A 21,259-nucleotide genomic window follows, 5' to 3' on the forward strand; every position below is an offset into this window, starting at 1 on the left:
TGTAAGAACAGTCAACAAACTCCACGCTATCTGACAGAACGTTTTTTTATTTGATCGGTACTCCTGCCACGGGCCTCAATATCTACTCTTCTCCACTACCAGTGCACTGTGGATGCAGTACCTACCATGTACAGGATGAACTGCATCATTTTCCCAAGTTCATTTCAGTACTTTCCCTCTTCAACCTGCACTACTAAGAATGGCCAAAGGCTCCAAGTACCCCTCCAAGTCATCTAGGATCCACTCTGGGGCATATTCCTTCAATCCATATCCTAGAATTCCCCACCCAACTCCCTCACATTAGTTCGAGAAGGCCAATCATCCTCACTTCAGTGCAGCCAGGGATGGTGATAAAATCTGCCGTGTTTGTATCCCACAAACAAATACTTTTGTGCTGTAGTGTTCGACAGGAGGTGCAATATGGGGACTCCCTTATGGCTCTTTACAATGACAGCTTACATTTATACGATGTTCTCTGGGGATAATACTAATACTGTATCCATTATTATCAGACCTTTAGAAAATCATAATTCAATCAGGTATGGTTTTGCAAAAGTGTTTTGAGATGTCGTGTTCATATTGTATTGTACAGCAGCTGCAGAAATCCAATGTGCTTTTTATTATTAATCATTAACTTGAAAAATCACAAACACAATCTGCTCAGATCTTACTGACGTGCTGGGCTCCCGCAGAATCAATGTTTGCTTTTGACTCTGACACTGCACTTTGTACCTCTCATTCTGCTAAATGACCTTGTATATTTGCCACTTTTAATGCCTGCCTCCTATCAGTGATGGTAATGTTATGTACCTATGTTCTGACAGACCAGCTGCCACTGGCTACTTCAGTAACACAGCAAACTGCAGTGCTGAAAAGGCCCTTCGGCCCATCGAGTCTGTACCGCCGCATGAAAGGCATTTGATCTGCCAATCCTAATCCCATTTGCCAGCACTTGGCCCAGATCCTTGAATATTAAGACGTGCCAAGTGCTCATTCAGGTACTTTTTAAAAAGACTGAGCAACCCGCCTCTACACCCTCCCAGGCAGCGCGTTCCAGACCTTCACCACCCTCTGGGTAAAAAGGTTTATCCTCAAATCCCCCCGGGCCTCCCGTTCCTCACCTTGAACTTGTGTCCCCTCATAACCGACCCTTCAACTAAGGGAAACAGCAGCTCCCTATCCACTGTGCCACACCCCTCATGATCTTGTACACTCGATCAGGTCACCCCCTCAGTCTTCTCTGCTCCAACAAAAACAACTTAAGCCTATCCAACCTCTCTTCATAACTTTAATGTTTCATCCCAGGCAACATGCCTCTGCACACCCTCCAGTGCAATCTGTGCAGACTTTACCTACCACTTACTGCAGCTCACTGCCTTACTGGCTGCTAACTGTGAGCTGTAAACCTGCTGAGACAGCACCCTGACCAGGATCTGATCTCCTCGTCAATCTGACTTTGTGGTTACCATAACGATCCAGTGTGTTCACCCATTTCAACAAATTTAGTGAAGGAGGTGTTCTCTCAGTGAAAGCAATTTTCAAAGTAAATTTATTCTCATTCCAAAATAAATTGAGCATGTTCACCTCTCAGACCTGCTTCAACACGAGAGGACAAATCTCAAGAGAAGGAAATCCCTTGTGTAGATGAGTAGGATTTGCACAAAAGCAAAAATAATAATAAAAATCTTTTATATTGTCACAAGTAGGCTTACATTAACACTGCACTGAAGTTACTGTGAAAAGCCCCTAGTCGCCACATTCCATCACTTGTTCGGGTATAGGGTCGGAGAATTCAGAGTGTCTAAATTATCTAACAGTACATCTTTCGGGACTTGTGGGAGGAAACCAGAGCACCGGAGGAAACCCACGGAGACACGGGGAGAACGTGCAGCCTCCGCACAGAAAGAGACCCGAGCCGAGAATTGAACCGGAGACCTTGGCGCTGTGAAGCATCAGTATCGGAGCAGCCAGAGCTACACATGGGGAAGAGGCAGATGCCCTAGCTTTCACTTCCCTAATCGCACACCAAAGAATCCTGCTCGGCTGGCAATCAGCAGCACCATCTACACTGCGGACTGGCTCGCTGACCTTTCAGAATTTCTCCAACTGGAGAAGATTAAATATGCTGTCCAATGGTTGGAGGAAGGCTTCCTAAATGCATGGGGGGGGGGGGGGGGGGGGGGGGGGGCAGTTCATTGGCCTGTTCTAGAACCTATTCGAGGCTAGCAACAATGAATAGACAGGGAAACGGGAAGTTAGAAAGAAAAAAAGAGAGAAATAAAACACTAGGCGGAACCATAGGAACGCGCAACCCGGGGGGAGTGGAGGGGGGGGGGGGGGGAAGAGGAGAAAGGGTTGGAGAGACATCAAATGTACAACGTGGGAGTAGGGGGCAAACCCAGGGACCGCACGCCAAGTCAGATGGCGGCAGACTGGATACAGGAAAACTCAAGGGAAGGAAAAGACAAACCTTTCCGTATTGTACACTGAATGAAAACGACCACCAATGTACATTCCCATCTATTTTTATAGAAGGCCTTTCATAACTTAAGTAAAATCATTTTTATAATATGTAAAAGCACACTGCAAGGTGACCTCCAGTGCAATACAGAGGGAATGCTGACCCGGTCAGAGGCCCGGTCTTTTCGGAGATGTTAAACTAAATGATCGAAAGGCACTACACAAATGAGAGTAGTGGAGTCATTTTCTGGAACTCCCTTCCAACAGCACTGTGGATGTACCTACACCCACAGGGGCTACAGTGGCTCAAGAAGGCAACTCACCATACCTTCTCAAGGGCAATTAAGGATGGGCAATAAATGTTGGCCTAGCCAGCGACACCCACATCTCTTGAATTAATAAAAATTGCCCTAGCCAATATATATCCCTCAATTAATGGGTTAGCTGGCTAATTGTCTCGTTGGTGTTTGTGAGAGTTTAGTGCAGCTACTAATTATCACATTTTCTGACATAACAACGGTGAATAAAGTCTCTATAATCCCAGGTGACCATAGGCTGCTTTCCCCATTGATGAGGAGAGTTGACAGGTGGTGATTTAACCGGAGGGTCGCCATACCTCGGGCGAGGGGCAAGGTTGAGAAGGTTCATTAACAACCTCGGCTGGGATAGGAATTGAACCCACGCTGTTGGGCTCACTCTGCATTACAAACCAGCTGTCCAGCCAACCAAGTCTACCAATGTAGGGAGTAAACTGCACACAATGGATTACTTCCAACGGATGATTTCAACGCACCATCCATGAACTCTCTTCTGCACGGTCCTGTTTGAGCATTCACTACAGGCGGCGTCATTTTTCATTTTGGTCCGCGAGTAGGAAAGAAGCAAATGTTTGCTCCTCTTGTGCCATGTGAGGGGTTTCAGATTTCTGCGTGGTCTGCCCAGCTAATCCAGTCAGTTCAGCAAACTGGTTTGATCCATTTCCCAGAACCCTGCTGGCAGTCCTTGGCCTTTTAATTTTGATACATGGCAGACAGCCAGACAACTCATCTGACATTCATTTAGTTCAGTGCGGCTTACAATTACACCCAAATGTACTAGCTGAAGAGAAAATTAATTGGACAAAAGATCCAGTAAACAGGAATGAACACGAGGTGAAGGGAAAAAGAAGACAGCTCAATATTGTTCTTGCTATTGAAATATTTAGGTTCTATTGCAACTTTCTCCTGTTTGAATCTTTGTCACATTATTATTGCAACATGATCCCTGGACAAACTTGGGTGACATCACAGTCAGAGCAGAAATAGGCCAGACCCTTCCATCCCCTCTGCAGATATCCCTGTCCAAAATCAACTATGTGCAGTCCTGAAAGCTAATCTGAAGTTTGCCTCTGCCATGTTCAGGTCACATGTTGGTGGGGGTGGGGGAGGTAGTGGTAGTGATAATGTCACCGGGCTAGTAATGCAAAAACCCAGGCTAATGATTCAAGGACAATTCCCACTCTGGTAACATGTAATTCAATTCATAGATCACATATAAAGGGGCAGCACGGTAGCATGGTGGTTAGCATAATCGCTTCACAGCTCCAGGGTCCCAGGTTCGATTCCGGCTTGGGTCACTGTCTGTGCGGAGTCTGCACATCCTCTCCGTGTGTGCGTGGGTTTCCTCCGGGTGCTCCGGTTTCCTCCCACAGTCCAAAGATGTGCAGGTTAGGTGGATTGGCCAGGCTAAACTGCCCTTAGTGTTGGGTGGGGTTACTGGGTTATGGGGATAAGGTGGAGGTGTTAACCTTGGGTAGGGTGCTCTTTCCAAGAGCTGGTGCAGACCCGATGTGCCGAATGGCCTCCTTCTGCACTGTAAATTCTATGTAAAAAGCTGGTCTCGGTAACGGTGACCAAGAAATAGAACGTACAGTGCAGAAGGAGGCCATTCGGCCCATCGAGTCTGCACCGACCCATTTAAGCCCTCACTTCCACCCTATCCCCGTAACCCAATAACCCCGCCTAACATTTTTTTGGTCACTAAGGGCAATGTATCATGGCCAATCCACCTAACCTGCACGTCTTTGGACTGTGGGAGGAAACCAGAGCACCCAGAGGAAACCCACACAGACACGGGGAAAACGTGCAAACTCCGCACAGAATCGAACCTGGGACCCTGGTGCTGTGAAGCCACAGTGCTATGCACTTGTGCTACTGTGCTGCCCTAAAAACGATCATCGATTGTCAGAAAAAAAACATCTATTGCACTAATGCCCTTTAGGGAAAGAAATCTGCCATCATTACCCGGTCTGGCCTTCATGTGATTCCAGATCCCCAGCAAAACTGGTCAATGGGAATTAGGGGGGAAACTCTCCACTGGTTGGAGTCATATAGCACAAAGGAAGATAGTTGTGGTGGTTGGAGGTCAGTCATCTCAATTCTGGGACATCACTGCAGCAGTTTCTCAGGGTAGTGTCCAAGGCCCAACCATCTTCAGCTGCTTCATCAAAGACCTTCTTTCCATCACGAAGCCAGGGATGTTCGCTGATAACTGCACAATATTCAGCACCATTCATGACTCCTCACACACTGAAGCAGTCCACGTGCAAATGCAGGAAGACCTGGACGATGCCCAGGCTTGGGCTGACAAGGGGCAAGTAACATTCACGCCACACAAGTGGCGGGCAATGACCACCTCCAATAAGAGCGAATCAAACCATCGTCATTTGCCATTTATTGGCATTACCATCACTACCATGGGGGCTACCACTGACCAGAAACTAAACTGGGCTAGCCAGATGAATACTGTGGCTACAAGAGTAGATCGGAGTCTAGGAATCATGCAGCAAGTAACTCATCTCCCGACTCCCCAAAGCCTGCCCACCACCTACAAAGGTACAAGTCAGGAGTGTGATGGAATACTCTCCACTTGCCTGGATAAGTGCAGCTCCAACAACACTGAAGAAGCTCAACACCATCCAAGACAAAGCAGCCTTCTTGAATGGCACCCCTTCCACAAACATTCACTCCCTCCACCACCAATACACAGCAAAAGTTGTATATACCAACTACAAGATGCACTGCAGCAACTCACCAAGACTCCTGAGACAGCACCTTCCAAACCCAGGACCACTACCATCTCGAAGGACAAGGGTAGCAGATTCCTGGGAACCCCACCACCTGGAGGTTCGCCTCCAAGTCACTCACCATCCTGACTTGGAAATATATCGCTGTTCCTTCACTGCTGCTGGGTCAAATTTCCTGAAACTCCCTCCCCTACAGCACGGCTAGTATATCTACACCACATGGGCTGGGAGCGGTTCAAGAAGGCAGCTCATTACCACCTTCTCGAGGGAAATTAGGGATGGGCAACAAATATTCACATTGCCAGCGAAGCCCACATTGCGTAAAAATGAATTTTAAAAGTATAACTTGTCCTCTGAAATGGCCAAGCAAGCCCACTCAGTTTAAGAGCAATTAGGGACGAGAAACCAATGCTGGCCTTGCCAGCTATGCCCACATCCCATGAAAGATAGATAAAAGCACATGTTAAGCTGCAATGTCAGCTGACTACCCACCAGTTTAATTTTCTAATCTCTATTTTCAACCAAACACCCACTCATTGGCCACTGAGTTAGAGGGCATACTTGTACTGGACTGAATAACATCGATAATACTTTCAAACACCAATAATCGTGACACAAATTCAAACTGAAGCTGCAATCTTTCTGCTAGAGCACGTCATGCTAACATCTTTCTGTACAAAGCTGACTCATACACACTAACTGACCCACTGATATCACTAATTCTGACATGGCAGTCGGTGACATGTCACAGCCATTACCATTGCGACCTTCAATATGACATTTGTTGCTTATTGTTCCCTTAGAAACTAAAAATAAGCAGGTACAAAATGTTTAATGGAATTCTGGCCTTTACTGCAAGGTAGATGGGTTAGAGAATCACTGAACGTTTACAGTGCAGAAGGACCATCGAGTCTGCACTGGTTCTCTGAAGGAACATCCTACCCACCCCCTGCCTTATCCCTGTAACCTTGCACATTCAGTCTTTTCAGATAGCAATCCAACTCCTTTGGAATACCTCGATCAAGCTGGCCTCCACCACCCTCTCTGGAAGCTTGTTCCAGATTCCAACCACCCTCTGGGTGAAAAGGATTTTCCTTGCATCATTTTTACTCCTTTTGCCAATTATTTTGATTCTGTGCCCTTTAGCTCCTGATGCTCTTTTGAGGGAAGTTTCTCACTATTTACCCTGTCCATTTCCCTCAGAATCTCGAATACCTCTTATCAAGTCTCCTCCCAGCTTTCCTTCCTCCAAGAAAACAGTCCCAACCTCATAGCTACAGTTCTTTATCCTGGAATCATTCTTGTGAATCTCCTCTGTACGCTCTCCGATACCTTCACATTTCTTCCTCAAGTATACAATGCAGGAGGCCACTCGGCCCATCAAGTCTGCACCGACCCTCTGAAAGAGCACCCTACCTACATCCACTCCCCCACCTAACCTGCACATCTTTGGACACCAGAGGGGCAATTTAGAATGGCCAGTCCATCTAACCTGCACATTGCTTTTGGACAGTCGGAGGAAACCAGAGCACCCAGAGGAAACACATGGAGACAACGTTGGAATTGAACCCGGGTCCCTGGTGCTGAGGCAACAGCGCCAACCATTGTGCCACCGTGCTGCTTTGAGTTCTAGTTGCCCCAACTAAGAAAGTATATGCTCCTCTTGGAAGGGATGCAGTTATCAAAATGATATCAAGGTTAAAGTGATTAAATAACGAGGAGCGGTTACATAAATTAGGCCTGAACCTCTGAGGATTAGTGTGATTTATTTGGGGTATTTAAGATGCGATTAAATAGTGAAAGATTTTTTTTTATTCTTCTGGTGAGAGGTCCAAAACAAAAGGGACAGAACCTTAAAAAATCTGAGCCAGCCATTCCTCACTCCAAAAGGAATGGGGGAATTCAGCTATGGTACATTGCGAAATAACTTGCAATAAATCTTGTGGCTCACAGGCTGTTAGTCAAAAGAAAGGCACCATGCAAGGTGCTCAACTCCATGGAATTTGTCAATGTCCTACAGCCCCTCATATCGATAGGTGACTCCAGTTCTACACTCAAGGGGGGGGGGGGTTGTTGGGTTACGGGTATAGCGTGGATACGTGGGTTTGAGTAGGGTGATCATTGCTCGGCACAACATCGAGGGCCGAAGGGCCTGTTCTGTGCTGCACTGTTCCATGTTCTATGTTCTAATCTTTCCGGATAGCGCAGATGTAACAAAAATCGAGAGGATGTAGCTATCTCTATCGCCTTGCTACCTCTCCCATAGAATGGAAATGAGGCCGCACACTTCCTCTAACCCAGGTTCGATAGAACAGATCGCAACTTCCCTGTTTTTGGATTCTATTCCTTTAGACATGAGCTGCAGTAACTTGCTTGCACTCCATGCGGCCTTAAAACCAGTGTTGCTACTTTTAATGGTTATGCATCTGCATTCCCAGGTCTCCTTGCTCCTCAACATTATTGAACTACTTACCAACTTATATTAAAAGTATTAAAAACATCTCAAGGCACTTCACAGAGGCATTATACAGAAAGGTTAAACACCAAACCAAGTAAGGCAGAGCGCAAAAGCTTGGTCAAAAGGAGGAGGTTTCAGGGAGTGGTCGAAGAGGTAGACAGTCAGTGAGGTTTAGAGAAGATATTCTAGAGCCTGGAGCCTCGGCAACTGAAGGTGCGGCTCAGTTAAAATCTGGGATGCTGAAAGGTCCACAGGACAAGGAGCACAGATATCTTGGAGCGATGTGGGACTTGGGGAAATTAAAAAGATAGTGGGGGGCGGGGGCAAGAGAGATTTGAAGATCAGGATGAGAATTTTCAAATGTCGACATTGCTTGTTTGGGAGCTAACATGGGCCAGCAAGCACAGGAGTGATGGGCGATGTGAGCGAGCACGGTCACGGGCAGCAGAGATTTAAATGATATAAAGTTTTTGGAGTACAGAATGTGGGAGACCAGCCCCAGGTACATTGGAATAGTTATGCCTTGAGGGAACAAGGCTGAATGAGAGTTTCAGCAGCAGATGAACTCTGCAGGGGCAAATGTGGGCAATGTTAGTGGTGGTCTTAGATGATGGCACAAATGTGCGGTCAGAAGCTCATCTCAGGGTCAACAGGTCATGAGGGTTGCGGACAGACTGGTTTAGTCTCAGATAGTTGCCAGGGACAGAGATGGACTAGTTGCTAGGGAGCTGAGATTGAAAGCAATGGCTTCATTCTCTTTAATATTTAACTGCAAGAAATTTCTGCTCTCCCAGTATCAAATGTCAGGCAAGCGATCAGACAATTTAGCAATAGGGGAAGAATCATAGGCGATGGTGAGGTAGGACTTGCCGTCAGCATAGGTGTGAAAACGGACACCTTGCTTTCAGAATAAGTGGCTTCCTTATTCTGCCATCACTCCACACTTCACTATGAGATCGGTCGGCACAGTGGCAGCACTTGCTGTCTGTATTCTGACAGGAATGTTTGAAGTATTTTGGCAAGACAAGTGTGTAATATACTCCAGGAACATCTGTGATCAGAGTTTTGCTTACTCACGCATCAGGTTTCAGAAGCACGGCCAGCGATGGTCATGAAAGTGATCTGTACTGACTCGAGATTTTTAGGGAAATGAAGGTAAACAGGTCGTAAATAAACAACCAGCCTGCTGAAGAAAGGGCAAACTTGCTCTTATAGAGTGACTTCCATCCTGGACACGTGAAAACACTTCACAGGCAATGAAGCACTTTTGGGGTGAGGGTCACAGTTATGATGGAGGGAGATGCGGCAGCATAATTCCTCACCCTAAGCTTCCAGGAATAGCAATAAGATACATCAGATGATTATTTTTTCTCTGTTTATGTTGTTTGGAAAATAACGGTTACCTAGCCGAGAGAGAACATCCTGCCCTTCGAGTGGTGCAACTTGAATGCCACGTGCAAACATACATTTACTTTTTTTCAAATTTAGAGTACCCAATTTTTTTTTTCCCAATTAAGGGGCAATTTAGTGTGGCCAATCCACCTAACGTGCACATCTTTGGGTTGTGGGGGTGAATCACACGCAGACATGGGTAGAATGTACGAACTCCACACGGACAGTGACTCAGCGTCGGGATTCGAACCCGGGTCCTCAATGCCGCAGTCCCAGTGCTAACCAATGCGCCACATGCTGCCCCAAACACAAATTTACATAGGATAAGACCATAAGAAGTAGGAGCAAAAGTAGGCCATTCAGCCCATCAAGTCAGGCTCCACCATTTAATGAGATTGTGACTCATCTAATCATCCTCAACTCCACTTTCCCACATTATCCCCATAAACCTAGATTCCCTTACTGATTAAATATCTATCTACCTATCTCAAGCGTTGAAAATACTTAACAAACAGCACCTGGGCTAAAGAATTCCACAGACTCATGACCCTCTTAAGAAATTCCTCCGCATATTTGTCAACTGGGTGACCCTTTACTCTAAGATTATGCCCTCTGGTTCTAGACTCACTCATAAGATAGATTCAGCATCTCCCTTGCCAAGCACGGGCAGCACGGTAGCACACGTGGCTAGCACTGTGGCTTCACAGCGCCAGGGTCCCAGGTTCAATTCCCTGCTGGGTCACTGGCTGTGCTGAGTCTGCATGTTCTCCTCGTGTCTGCATGGGTTTCCTCCGGGTGCTCCAGTTTCGTCCCACAGTCCAAAGACATGCAAGTTAGGTGGATTGGCCATGCTAAATTGCCCTGAAGTGTCCAAAAAAGGTTAGAAGGGGTTATTGGGATAGGGTGGAAGTGAGGGCTTAAGTGAGTCGGTGCAGACTCGATGGGCCGAATGGCCTCCTTCTGCACTGTATGTTCTATGTATCTATGTAATCCCTTGAGAATCCCAAATTCGCCTCTCATTCTTCTTTTTTTAAATGGTTATTATTGTCCCAAGTTGGTTTACATTAAAACTGCAATGAAATTACTGTGAAAAGCCCCTAGTCACCACACTCCGGTGCCTGGTCGGGCTCACTGAGGGAGAATTCAGAATTTCCAATTCACCTAACAAGCACATCTTTCAGGACTTGTGGGAGGAAACCGGAGCACCCGGAGGAAACCCGCACAGACATGGGGAGAACGTGCAGACTTCGCACAGACAGTGACCCAAGCAGGAATCAAACCTGGGACCCTGGTGGTGTGAGGCAACAAAGTTTTGCACTGTGCTGCCCTGCTGCCAGACTGCCTAAACACCAGGGCAGGTCAGATGCTAGGAATCCTACAGTGAGTAACTCACCTCCTGATTCTCCTCTCCCCCCCCCCCCCCCCCCCCCCCCAACCAACACCCACCCACCCACCCAAAAAGCCTGTACACCATCTACAAGGCACAAGTCAGGAGTGTAATGGAATACTCTCCACTTGCCTGGATGAGTGCAGCTCCAACAACACTCAAGAAGCTCGACCTTGTCCAGTATAAAGCAGCCCACTTGATGGCTCCCCCTTCCACAAACATTCAAACCCTCCATCACTGTCGAACAGTGGCAGTCCTGTGCACCATCTACAAGATTCACTGCAGTAACTCACCAACAAACATTCAAACCCTCCATCATCGTTGAACAGTGACAGCCGTGTGCACCATCTACAAAATGCACTGCAGTAACTCACCAAGGTTCCTTAGGCAGCACCTTTCAAACCCACAAACACTACCATCTAGAAGGACAAGAGCAGCAGATACCTGGGAACCCCACCACCTGGAGATTCCCCTCCAAGTCATTCACCACCCTGACTTGGAAATATATCGCCATTCCTTCACTGTCGCTGGGGCAACATCCTGGAACTCCCTCCCCAACAGCACAGTGGGTGTACCTACAACTCGAAGGACTGCAGCAGTTCAAGAAGGCAACAGACTACCACCTTCTGAAGGGCAACTAGGGATGGGCAATAAATGCTGGCCAAACCACCAAGCCCCACAGCCCGTAACTGAAAATAAAAAGTACAGGCCCAATCTACTGAATCTCTCCTCATAAGAAAATCCCTCCATACCCAGGGTCAACCTTGTGAACCTTCTCTGGACTGCCTCCAATGCCAGTGTATCTCTCCTTAGATAAAAGGACCAAAACTGGTTGGTATTCCAAGTGTGGTCTAACTAATGCCTTGTATAGTTTTTATAAGACTTCCCCATTTTTATACTTAATTCCCTTTGACCTAAAGGCCAACATTCCATTTACCTTCCCTCTTACCTGCTAAAATTGCAATCTAGCTTTTGGTGATTTATGTACTAAGACGCCCAAATCCTTCTGTGCTGCCATTTTCTCCATTTAAACAATATTTAGCTCCTTTATTCTTCCTACCAATGTGCATAACTTCACATTTTCCATCTGCCAAGCTTTTCTTATTTTTCCTCCTACCAATGTGAAGATGACTGGTCTAACTCCCTGGACATGCTCTATTCCCCCTTCACAGGGCTAAATCGCTGGCTTTGAAAGCAGACCAAGCAGGCCAGCAGCACGGTTTGATTCCCGTAACAGCCTCCCCGTATAGGCGCCGGAATGTGGCGACTAGGGGCTTTTCACAGTAACTTCATTTGAAGCCTACTCGTGACAGTAAGCGATTTTCATTTTCATTTAATATGTGTTAGAGGTTAGAATCATAGGAAATAGGAGCAGTAGGCCATTTGTCTCTTCGAGCCATCTCCACCATTCATTTCCATGGCTGATAATCCAACTCAATAACTTGTCCCCGCTTTCCACCACCCACATTTTCTGATCCATTTAGGCCCAAGGGCTATATCTAACACCTTCTTGAAAAGATACAATTTTTTGGCCTCATGTACCTTCTGTGGTAGCGAATTCCACAGGCTCACCACTCTGGGTGAAGAAACTTTTTCTCATCTCAGTCCTAAATAATTTCCCCCAGATCCTTAGACTGTGACTGCTGGTTATGGACTCCCCTGCCATCGGGAACATCCTTCCTGCATCTACCCTGCCTGGTCCTGTGAGAATTTTATAGGTTTCTATGAGATTCTCTCTTCCCCTCCCCGCCTCATTCTAAGCTCCAGCAAATATAAACCTAACTGACTCAATCTCTCCTCATACGCCAGTTCAGCCATCCCAGGAATTTGTTTGGTAAATCTTTGCTGCACTCTCTCTATAGCAAGAACATCCTTCCTCAGATAAGGAGACCAAAACTGCACACAACATTCTAGGTTTGGTCTCACCAAGGCCCTTTATAATTGCAGCAAGACATCTCCATTTCCATATTGGGGTCCTCTCGCTATGAAGGCCAACATACCATTTACCTTCTTTACTGCCTGCTGTACCTGCATGCTTACCTTCAGAGACTGGTGTACAAGGGCATCCAGGTCTCCTTGCATATTCCCCACTCTCAATCTATAGCCATTGAGATGATAATCTGCCTTCCTGTTTTTGCTAACAAAGTAGATAACCTCACATTTATACAAAACACACTGAAGCATCTCTGCATCCTCCTCACAGCTCACCCAACTCTGTGACATCTGTAAATCTGGAGATATTATGGCATGGTGGCCATGTGGTTAGCACAGGGTCCCGGGTCCAATTCCGGTCTCAGGTGACTGTGTGGAGATTGTATTTCCTCCCCATGTCTGCATGAGTTTCCTCCGGGTGCTCTGGTTTCCTCCCACAGTCCAAAGATGTGCAGGTTAGGTGAATTGGCCATGCTAAATTGTCCCTTAGTGTCCAAAAGGTTAGGTTGGGTTACGGGGATAGGGTGGAGGTGTGGGCTTAAGTAGGGTGCTCTATCCAAGCCGGTGCTGATTCAATGGGCTGAATGGCCTACTTCTGCACTGTAAATTCTATGATTCTATGTGAGTTCCCTCATCTAAATCATTAATATATTTAGTTAGCTACTTACATGCACCTCTGGTGGGAGTGATGCAGCAACTCCCAACACCAAGCACTGCACAAGGGGACAATGTGTCACAGTTACCTCCTTCAACAGAGAAGACCAACTCCATGAGCTGGCCTTACTGCTGAGCAAGAATCTATTATTGCCGCAAAGTTACCAGCATCGCTTTCAAACCTAACTTAAGAGTTACGTGTTTCCCCAAGACCTCCATACAAAAGTGATCTATCGGGGCAGGTTTTAGAGTACTTTCTATCCTCTCCTTTGCCTCAATCCTGCAGGTTGCACCCTCGGGTGCCTGGGCCTCAAGCTCTGAAACACCGCTCCCTAAACCTCTTCCCCTTCCCCATCTTTCTCAACACCCCCTTACAACCTAACTAGCCAAGGTTTTGGTCACCTCTCAATATCTAAATGTGGTTTGGTGTCTACTTTGCTTGATTAGTATTTCTGTGAAACACATTGGGACATTTCACTACACATTAAAAACAACCTATGCACCCAAATAATTGTTGGTTTCCCTCATTATTGGCAGAGCCTAAAGTGTTACTGAGGTTCTATTGATGTGGCCTATTGAACTGTGACACAGAGTATGGATGGAATGACTCTCAGTATCACCCCCCTTTCAACCCACCTTTCCAACGCTCACAAGCAGCTATTACTGACCTAACACAAAAATAGAAAATACTGGACAATCTCAGCAGGTCTGACAGCATCTGTGGAGAGAGAGAACAGAGCTGACGTTTCGAATCTGGATGACTCCGTGTCAAACCCTTCACTAGCCTCCCTGCACAGGTCTGCCCCAGTAGACAGGTTCTGCGAGGGTAAATGGGAAATTTGACACTCAGCATAATGTTGCTTTCTGGTTGCAGTTCCTGGGGAACCTGGCAAACTGCATAGTTGACACAAAAAATAATAACGTCTGAAGAAAAATCGATGAGGAGAAGAGGCTGTCATCACAAAGAAACAGGCACAAGTTAAACTACAAGGTAAACATGATTTACCTGATGACAAAATCAATATCGTTGTTGGCAATGGTGACCACAATGTCAGGTACGTTGTAAGGAGTGTCAAGGTGACTCTCCATTGTGGCTCTGTGAAAGGAGAGAGACAAGGCAGACAATTAAAAGCCATGAGACATACAGAGGTGCATTTACACATGTTAGTTTGAGCCATTTCAATTCTAAAATATTGGAGCTGTCGGATAACAAACAAACACAGTTAAGGATTCAAATCCACTGTCCCGCTGAGGAGGGTATCTACAGGGGATTTGGGACGGGATTCTCGAGCCATTTGCTGGCAGCGGGATTCTCTGGTCCCTCTGGCAGCGCAGCTCCATCCGCGGGTATCTCGGCTGCGTGGGATGCCTTCAATGGGAAATCCCATTGACTAGCGGCGGATGTAGAGACTCCTGCCGCCAGAGAATGGGGCACCAAAATTCTTCGTCCTCACCAGCAGCAGTACCTCACCACGGAGAAACCCGGCCCTGATATCTGGCAGGGAGTTGCAGGCAGCAAATCTCAAAAACTACAGAACGGAAGATCAGGTTGTTTACCAGTAACAACAATCTTTCAAGATTCAACTAGAACCTTGGCTAGACCACACTGGGGAGTCCTGTGAACAGCTCTGGTTTCCATTGTAGAAAATTATAGAAAGCCCTGGAGAAAGTGCCAAAAGGACTCAAGAGGATGATAACAAAACGGAATGGGTACAGCGGTCAAGAAAAACTGAAGAAATGGACTTAAAAGGTGACTTGGTAAAAAGGGCAGCATGGTAGCACAAGTGGTTAGCATTGTGGCTTCACAGAGCCAGGGTCCCAGGTTCGATTCCCCCGTTGGGTCACTGTCTGTACAGAGTCTGCATGTTCTCCCCGTGTCTGCGTGGGTTTCCTCCGGGTGCTCCGGTTTCCTCCCACAGTCCAAAGACGTGCAGGTTATGTGGATTGGCCACGCTAAATTACCCTTAGTGTTCAAAAAGGCTGGGGGGGGGGGGGTTATTGGGTTACCGGGATAGGTTGCAAGTGAGGACTTAAGTGGGTCGCTGCAGACTTGATGGGCCGAATGGCCTCCTTCTGCACTGCATGTTCTATGTTCTTTCAAATTACAAACGGGGGCCAATACGGTAGACATGGAGAAGATGGGTTTCACTTGTGTTATGGGTCAGGGTTTAGAGAACCCCCCCCCCCCCCCCCCCCCGTGTATCATGGATTAATAGATTGTGGTATGGGGATCACACGGCCCACTCTACAGGTGTGGTACAGCAGAAATGGAAAAGTATTTTTTAAAAGCAAAACAAAGTTTATTCTATGTACTCAAGTTAACCTTTTTAAAAACATAGTGAACATCTTAGCAACCATTAATTCAAAAACAACCCCAAAAGACTACAGCACTAAGTAAACCTTTTAAGCTTTTAAGCCATACGACTTAAAAATAACACCTTTTACCAGAAGCACATCAGGTTAAAGTCACTACTGAAAACATTTATAATTCTCAATTCACCAAATGATCCAGAGATAGTATTTTGATGGCAGAGAGAACAGCAGTACACCTGCTTGGTCTGGCTTCAACTCCAACACTGAAAACGAAACTAAAACACACCCTGCAGCCTGCTCAAAAACAAAAGTAAAAAGCTGACAGACAGCCCAGCTCCACCCACTCTGACATCACTGCTGTAGTAAACACCCATTTCTTAAAGGTACTCTCACTACAGATATTTATATACACACCCATTTATAAAAGGTACTCTCACATGACACTTGTGAGATTCCAAAGCTATGGGGTGTAAATATAATGTAGTCACCAATTAATCCTGTAAGGAACTTAACGGCAACAACTTGCATTTAAGTAGTGCCTTTAACGCATTCAAGGATCCCAAAGCTACTGCACAGGAGCATTATCAAAGTTCAAAACCGAATCACATAACAGGATTTCAGACAACTAAATTTACATAGAATTTACAGTGCAGGAGGCGGCCATTTGGCCCATCGAGTCTGCACCGGCTCCTGGAAAGAGCACCCTACCCAAGGTTAACACCTCCACCCTATCCCCATAACCCAGTAACCCCACCCAACACTAAGGGCAATTTTGGACACTAAGGGCAATTTATCATGGCCAATCCACCTAACCTGCACATCTTTGGACTGTGGGAAGAAACCGGAGCACCCGGAGGAAACCCACGCACACACGGGGAGGATGTGCAGACTCCGCACAGACAGTGACCCAAGCTGGAATCGAACCTGGGTCCCTGGAGCTGTGAAGCGATTGTGCTATCCACAATGCTACCGTGCCACCCAAATGCAAGAGAAATGTTTAGAGACCTAACGTTTGGACAGAGATCTAGGTTTTAAGGAGCATTGAGAGATCCAGGGAGCAAATTTCCAGAGTTGTGGAACGTGCTATAACATGGGAGTGATGAGATCAGTAGCAAAAGATCTATTTATGAGGAAGCTAGATAAATGCTGCTGGAGAATGGGGAGACAGGAAGTAAGGTGGGAAGATGCTCGTATGGAGCATAAACGATGGGCATATAACCAGCAGGTCATAAATTCTATGTATGTAACCACTGTCTAAACATATTGTGGTGAATGTAACTTGGTAACTCACATATATAAAAACATACATACATATGCACTGCCCTTTTTCTATAGCCTGCACAATCATCAACTGATGTACCATCAATTGGATTCAAGACCCGATTAGGATCCGAACTGTGGCTTTAATCAGCTAATTGTTAGCCCGATGATCGACTACAGAGTAAGGCCGACCGCCGGGAACTCTGGGTACTTATACCCCGCCTCGGAGGCGGGGTCGACTTGCCTCTCGACCAATTGGTGAGCAGTCCCATGACTAGTCCCAGCCAATCGGATGAGAGGCACATGACCAGCCAGAGCCAATGGGAAACCCATGCTCTGCACCAATGGCAGTGCTCCCATTCATACCACCACACCAACCAACATAATTCATATATTTACTTATAGATCTAAAATCTACCATCTTCACACACCATCCTGACTTGGAACTATGTCACCATTTCTTCACTGTCCAATTCCTGGAATTCCTACCCTAACAGCACTGTGGGTGTACATTTTGAAAAATATTTTGCTGAGGCATTTATATATTTACACAGCAAACACAACCACAAAACAAAACAAGCCAACAGGGCTGCAAATAATCAAACCAACTAAATACCGAACACTGATCATCCCGCCTCCCACTCCCCAACCACCCTATTCCCCCCCCCCCCCCCCCCCCCCCCCCCCCCCCCCCCCCCCCGGGCCTGGATTAACGCTGCCATCTCCGGGCAAACCCACCCACATGCCTTCTCAAGGTGAACTTTATCTTCTCCTGCCTAAGAAACTCTGCTCGGTCACTCACCCACACCCCCGGTTTCGGCAGACCCGAGTCCCGCCATTCTAATAAGATCCGTATCCGGGCTACCAGGGAGGCAAAGGCCAAGACGTCGGCCTGTCTTGCCCCCTGGACTCCCGGGTCTCTGACACTCCAAAGATCGCCACTTCTGGACTCGGGATCATCTTCACCTTCAAGACCTCCGACATAACGTCGGCAAACCCCTGCCAGAATCCCCCAAGCTTCAGATAAGCCCAAAACATGTGGACATGATTTGCGGTCTGTCCCGCGCATCGCCCACACCTTTCAAAAAAAACCTGCTCATTGTGGCCACTGTCATATGTGCCCTGTGGGCCACTTAAACTGAATAAGGCTAAGCCTAGCGCACAACGAGAATGCATTCACCCTCCTCAAAGCTTCCTCCCACAGGCCAGCCTCCACCTCCCTCCCCAACTCTTCCTCCCACTTACCCTTCACTGTGGGTGTACCTACACCTGATGGACTGCAGTCGCTCAAGGTGGTGGCTCACCACCGCCTTCTTGAGGGAAATTAAAGATGGGCAATAAATGCTGGCCTGGCTAGTGACATTCACACCCCAGAAACAAATAACAAAAATGAACAAAATCGACTCCGACTAAATAGTTAAGGATAAGACAGTGATAGAACATAGAACAGTACAGCACAGAACAGGCCCTTCAGCCCTCGATGTTGTGCCGAGCCATGATCACCCTACTCAAACCCACGTATCCACCCTATACCCGTAACCCAACAACCCCCCACCCCTTAACCTTACTTTTTAGGACACTACGGGCAATTTAGCATGGCCAATCCACCTAACCCGCACATCTTTGGACTGTGGGAGGAAACCGGAGCACCCGGAGGAAACCCACGCACACACGGGGAGGATGTGCAGACTCCGCACAGACAGTGACCCAGCCGGGAATCGAACCTAGGACCCTGGAGCTGTGAAGCATTTATGCTAACCACCATGCTACCCTGCTGCCCAAATGTGTTTCTGCAGTGGCAAATTTGTAACTGGAGAAAAACAACTTTCAAAGCATTAGGGGGAAATAAATTGACTATACAGATAAACAACTTCAGATCTCAATGATTACAATAAGCAGCCTCACCAAAGTCTCGGCATCGGAGTCTGTGCTGGACAGGCACCAACTTTAAAGTAGGTCATCACTGACGATAAACAATGGCCTGAAGCTCAACAGCAACAGTTCTATGAATCCCCAGAGGGCAGAGAAGACCAAATTCACATCAATGATTTAATAGAAGGGGCTGTTCTTCCCTGGATTAATTATTGCAGTGTTTATGGGGGCTGGCAGCATTCACAGAGGGTGAGGTTCCAGGAACTAGTTACCACAGGCTGTGTTTTGCAAAGTACTCTAGAAGAAAACAACTCAAATATTTCTACTGAGCCCTGCAAACAGAATGGAGTCAGACATGCAACGTGTCAAATGGTTTTCATGCCATGCACGCTGCCTCCACCAGAAGGTTCTGTTTAAGAGGAAAACACACTTAGTAAATCACTTTTTAAAATTTAAACTGAGTTGATGACTTAATATGTTTTTGAAACACTGTACTAGGGCTATTGGCCTGTTTGTTATGACAAGTCCTCACAACAAGAGGCTCCGAGGAAAGATGGGCCCAGTAACCAGGAAGCAAAGAAAGCTCCCATGATGGAGCAAGGCAACAAACCTCTACCGTGCAGTTAAAGATCCAGAGAGTGAGCAAGTGCCTCATGATAGACAAACAAGCTGACAAAGTTTTTAATGAAAACTCTTTCATGGGACGAGGGTGTCGCTGGCTGGGCCAGCTGAGTGTTTATTGCTCATTGCTAATTGCCCCGGAGATGGTTGTGGCGCGTCGCCAACCTCTGCAGTCGACGTGCTGCAGGTGGCAGGCTGCTTGGTCCCAAATCATAAGCAGTAGGCAAAGCATCTAGCCGAGGAATTACAAGCCGAGAGAGAGAGGCGGGCAAACTGAGTCATGGGAGTGAGAGACCGATCAGACACCAGCAAGTCACACAACACAAAGCAGAATAGGGAAAAAGATAGCGAGTCAAAGGAAGAGGAACAAGGAGAGTTTGGTCAATCTGATTTTGGAAACAAGTGAAATATTGACAAAGGAAGTCAGGTTTCTCTCTGCCTAAAAAAAATGGTTTGAGGTGGCCAAACAGAAGTTTCATAGATTACGTTGGGGGACTGACAAAATTGGTGCAATATGTTTGCCGGTTGTTAAGCAGTAGGGAGCAGGAAGTGATGCCAGTGGAACTGGGATCCCAACTGTATTCCTGGAGGTTTATCACATGACTTGCGCCCATTAGCCAGTCAACACACCCATCCTTGTGACGTTCGGCCTTTCGATGCCAATTAGAAAGCTAAAAGACTCATTATCCAGTTATAGTGCTTGACTCACAGAATACTAGAGTGCAAAAGAGGCCCTTCGGCCCGTCGAGTATGCACTGATGCACGAGAGCCCCTGACCTGTCCACCTAATCCCACTCGCCAGCACTTGGCCCACATCCTTGAATGTTATGGCATGTCAAGTACTCATCCAGATCCTTTTTAAAGGATGTGAGGCATCCCACATCTACCACCCTCCCAGGCAATGAATTCCAGACCCTCAACACTCTCTGGGTAAAAATGTTTTTCCTCAAACCCCACTAAACCTCTTGCCCTTCACGTTGAACTTGTGCCCCCTCGTAACTGACCTTTCAACTAAGGGGAACAGCTGCTCCCTATCCACACTGTCCATACACCTCAGAATCTTGTACACCTCAATCAGGTCACCCCTCAGTCTTCTCTGCTCCAGAGAAAACGACCCAAGCCTGTCCAACCTCTCTTTATAACTTAAATATTCCATCCCAGGCAATATTCTGGTCAATCCTCTCTAGTGCAATCATATCTTTCCATCTTTCCTATAATGTGGCAACACGGCAGCACAGTGGTTAGCAAAGTTGCTTCACAGCTCCAGGGTCCCAGTCTGTGCGGAGTCTGCATGTTCTCCCCGTGTTGGTGTGGTCTTTCTCTGGGTGCTCCGGTTTCCTCCCACTGTCCAAAGATGTGCACGTTAGGTGGATTGAGTATGCTAAATTGCCCTTAGGTGACCAAAAAAGTTTAGGTGGGGTTACGGGGATAGGGTGGAGGTGTGGAGTTAGGGTGGAGGTATGGGCTTAGGTAGGGTGCTCTTTCTCAGGGCCGATGCAGACTCGATGGGCCGAATGACCTCCTTCTGCACTGTAAATTCTATGAAAATTCTATGATTCAATCAGAATTGTACACACTACTCCAGCTGTGGCCTCAAAGTTCTACACAGCTCCATCATGACGCCCCTGCTTTTTTAATCTATGCCCTGCTTGATAGGAGTGTCTCCCGTATGCCTTTTTCACCGCCCTATTAATCTGCCCTTCTGCCTTCAGGGATCTATAGACAAAATCACTAAGGTCCCTTTGTTCTTTGGAACTTCCTAGTGCCAGATCTTTCATAGTATATTTCCTTGTTAAATGCTCCTTCCAAAGTGTATCACCTCACACTTTTCTGGGTTAAATTCCAT

General features: G+C 46.8%; 1 protein-coding gene across 3 annotated transcripts in view; it reads right to left on the minus strand.

Annotated features, from left to right (window-relative positions):
• bckdk (branched chain ketoacid dehydrogenase kinase) overlaps positions 1-21,259 on the minus strand; it is an 80,304-nt gene that overhangs the window by 8,746 nt on the left and 50,299 nt on the right. For all 3 annotated transcript variants that reach the window (XM_038813748.1, XM_038813746.1, XM_038813745.1), the window contains one exon: positions 14,354-14,443. In XM_038813748.1, the coding sequence (XP_038669676.1) occupies positions 14,354-14,443 (90 nt within the window). The remainder of the gene's footprint in view (positions 1-14,353; positions 14,444-21,259) is intronic.

The sequence above is a fragment of the Scyliorhinus canicula genome, chromosome 12, assembly GCF_902713615.1.
Source record: "Scyliorhinus canicula chromosome 12, sScyCan1.1, whole genome shotgun sequence".
NCBI lineage: Eukaryota > Metazoa > Chordata > Chondrichthyes > Carcharhiniformes > Scyliorhinidae > Scyliorhinus > Scyliorhinus canicula.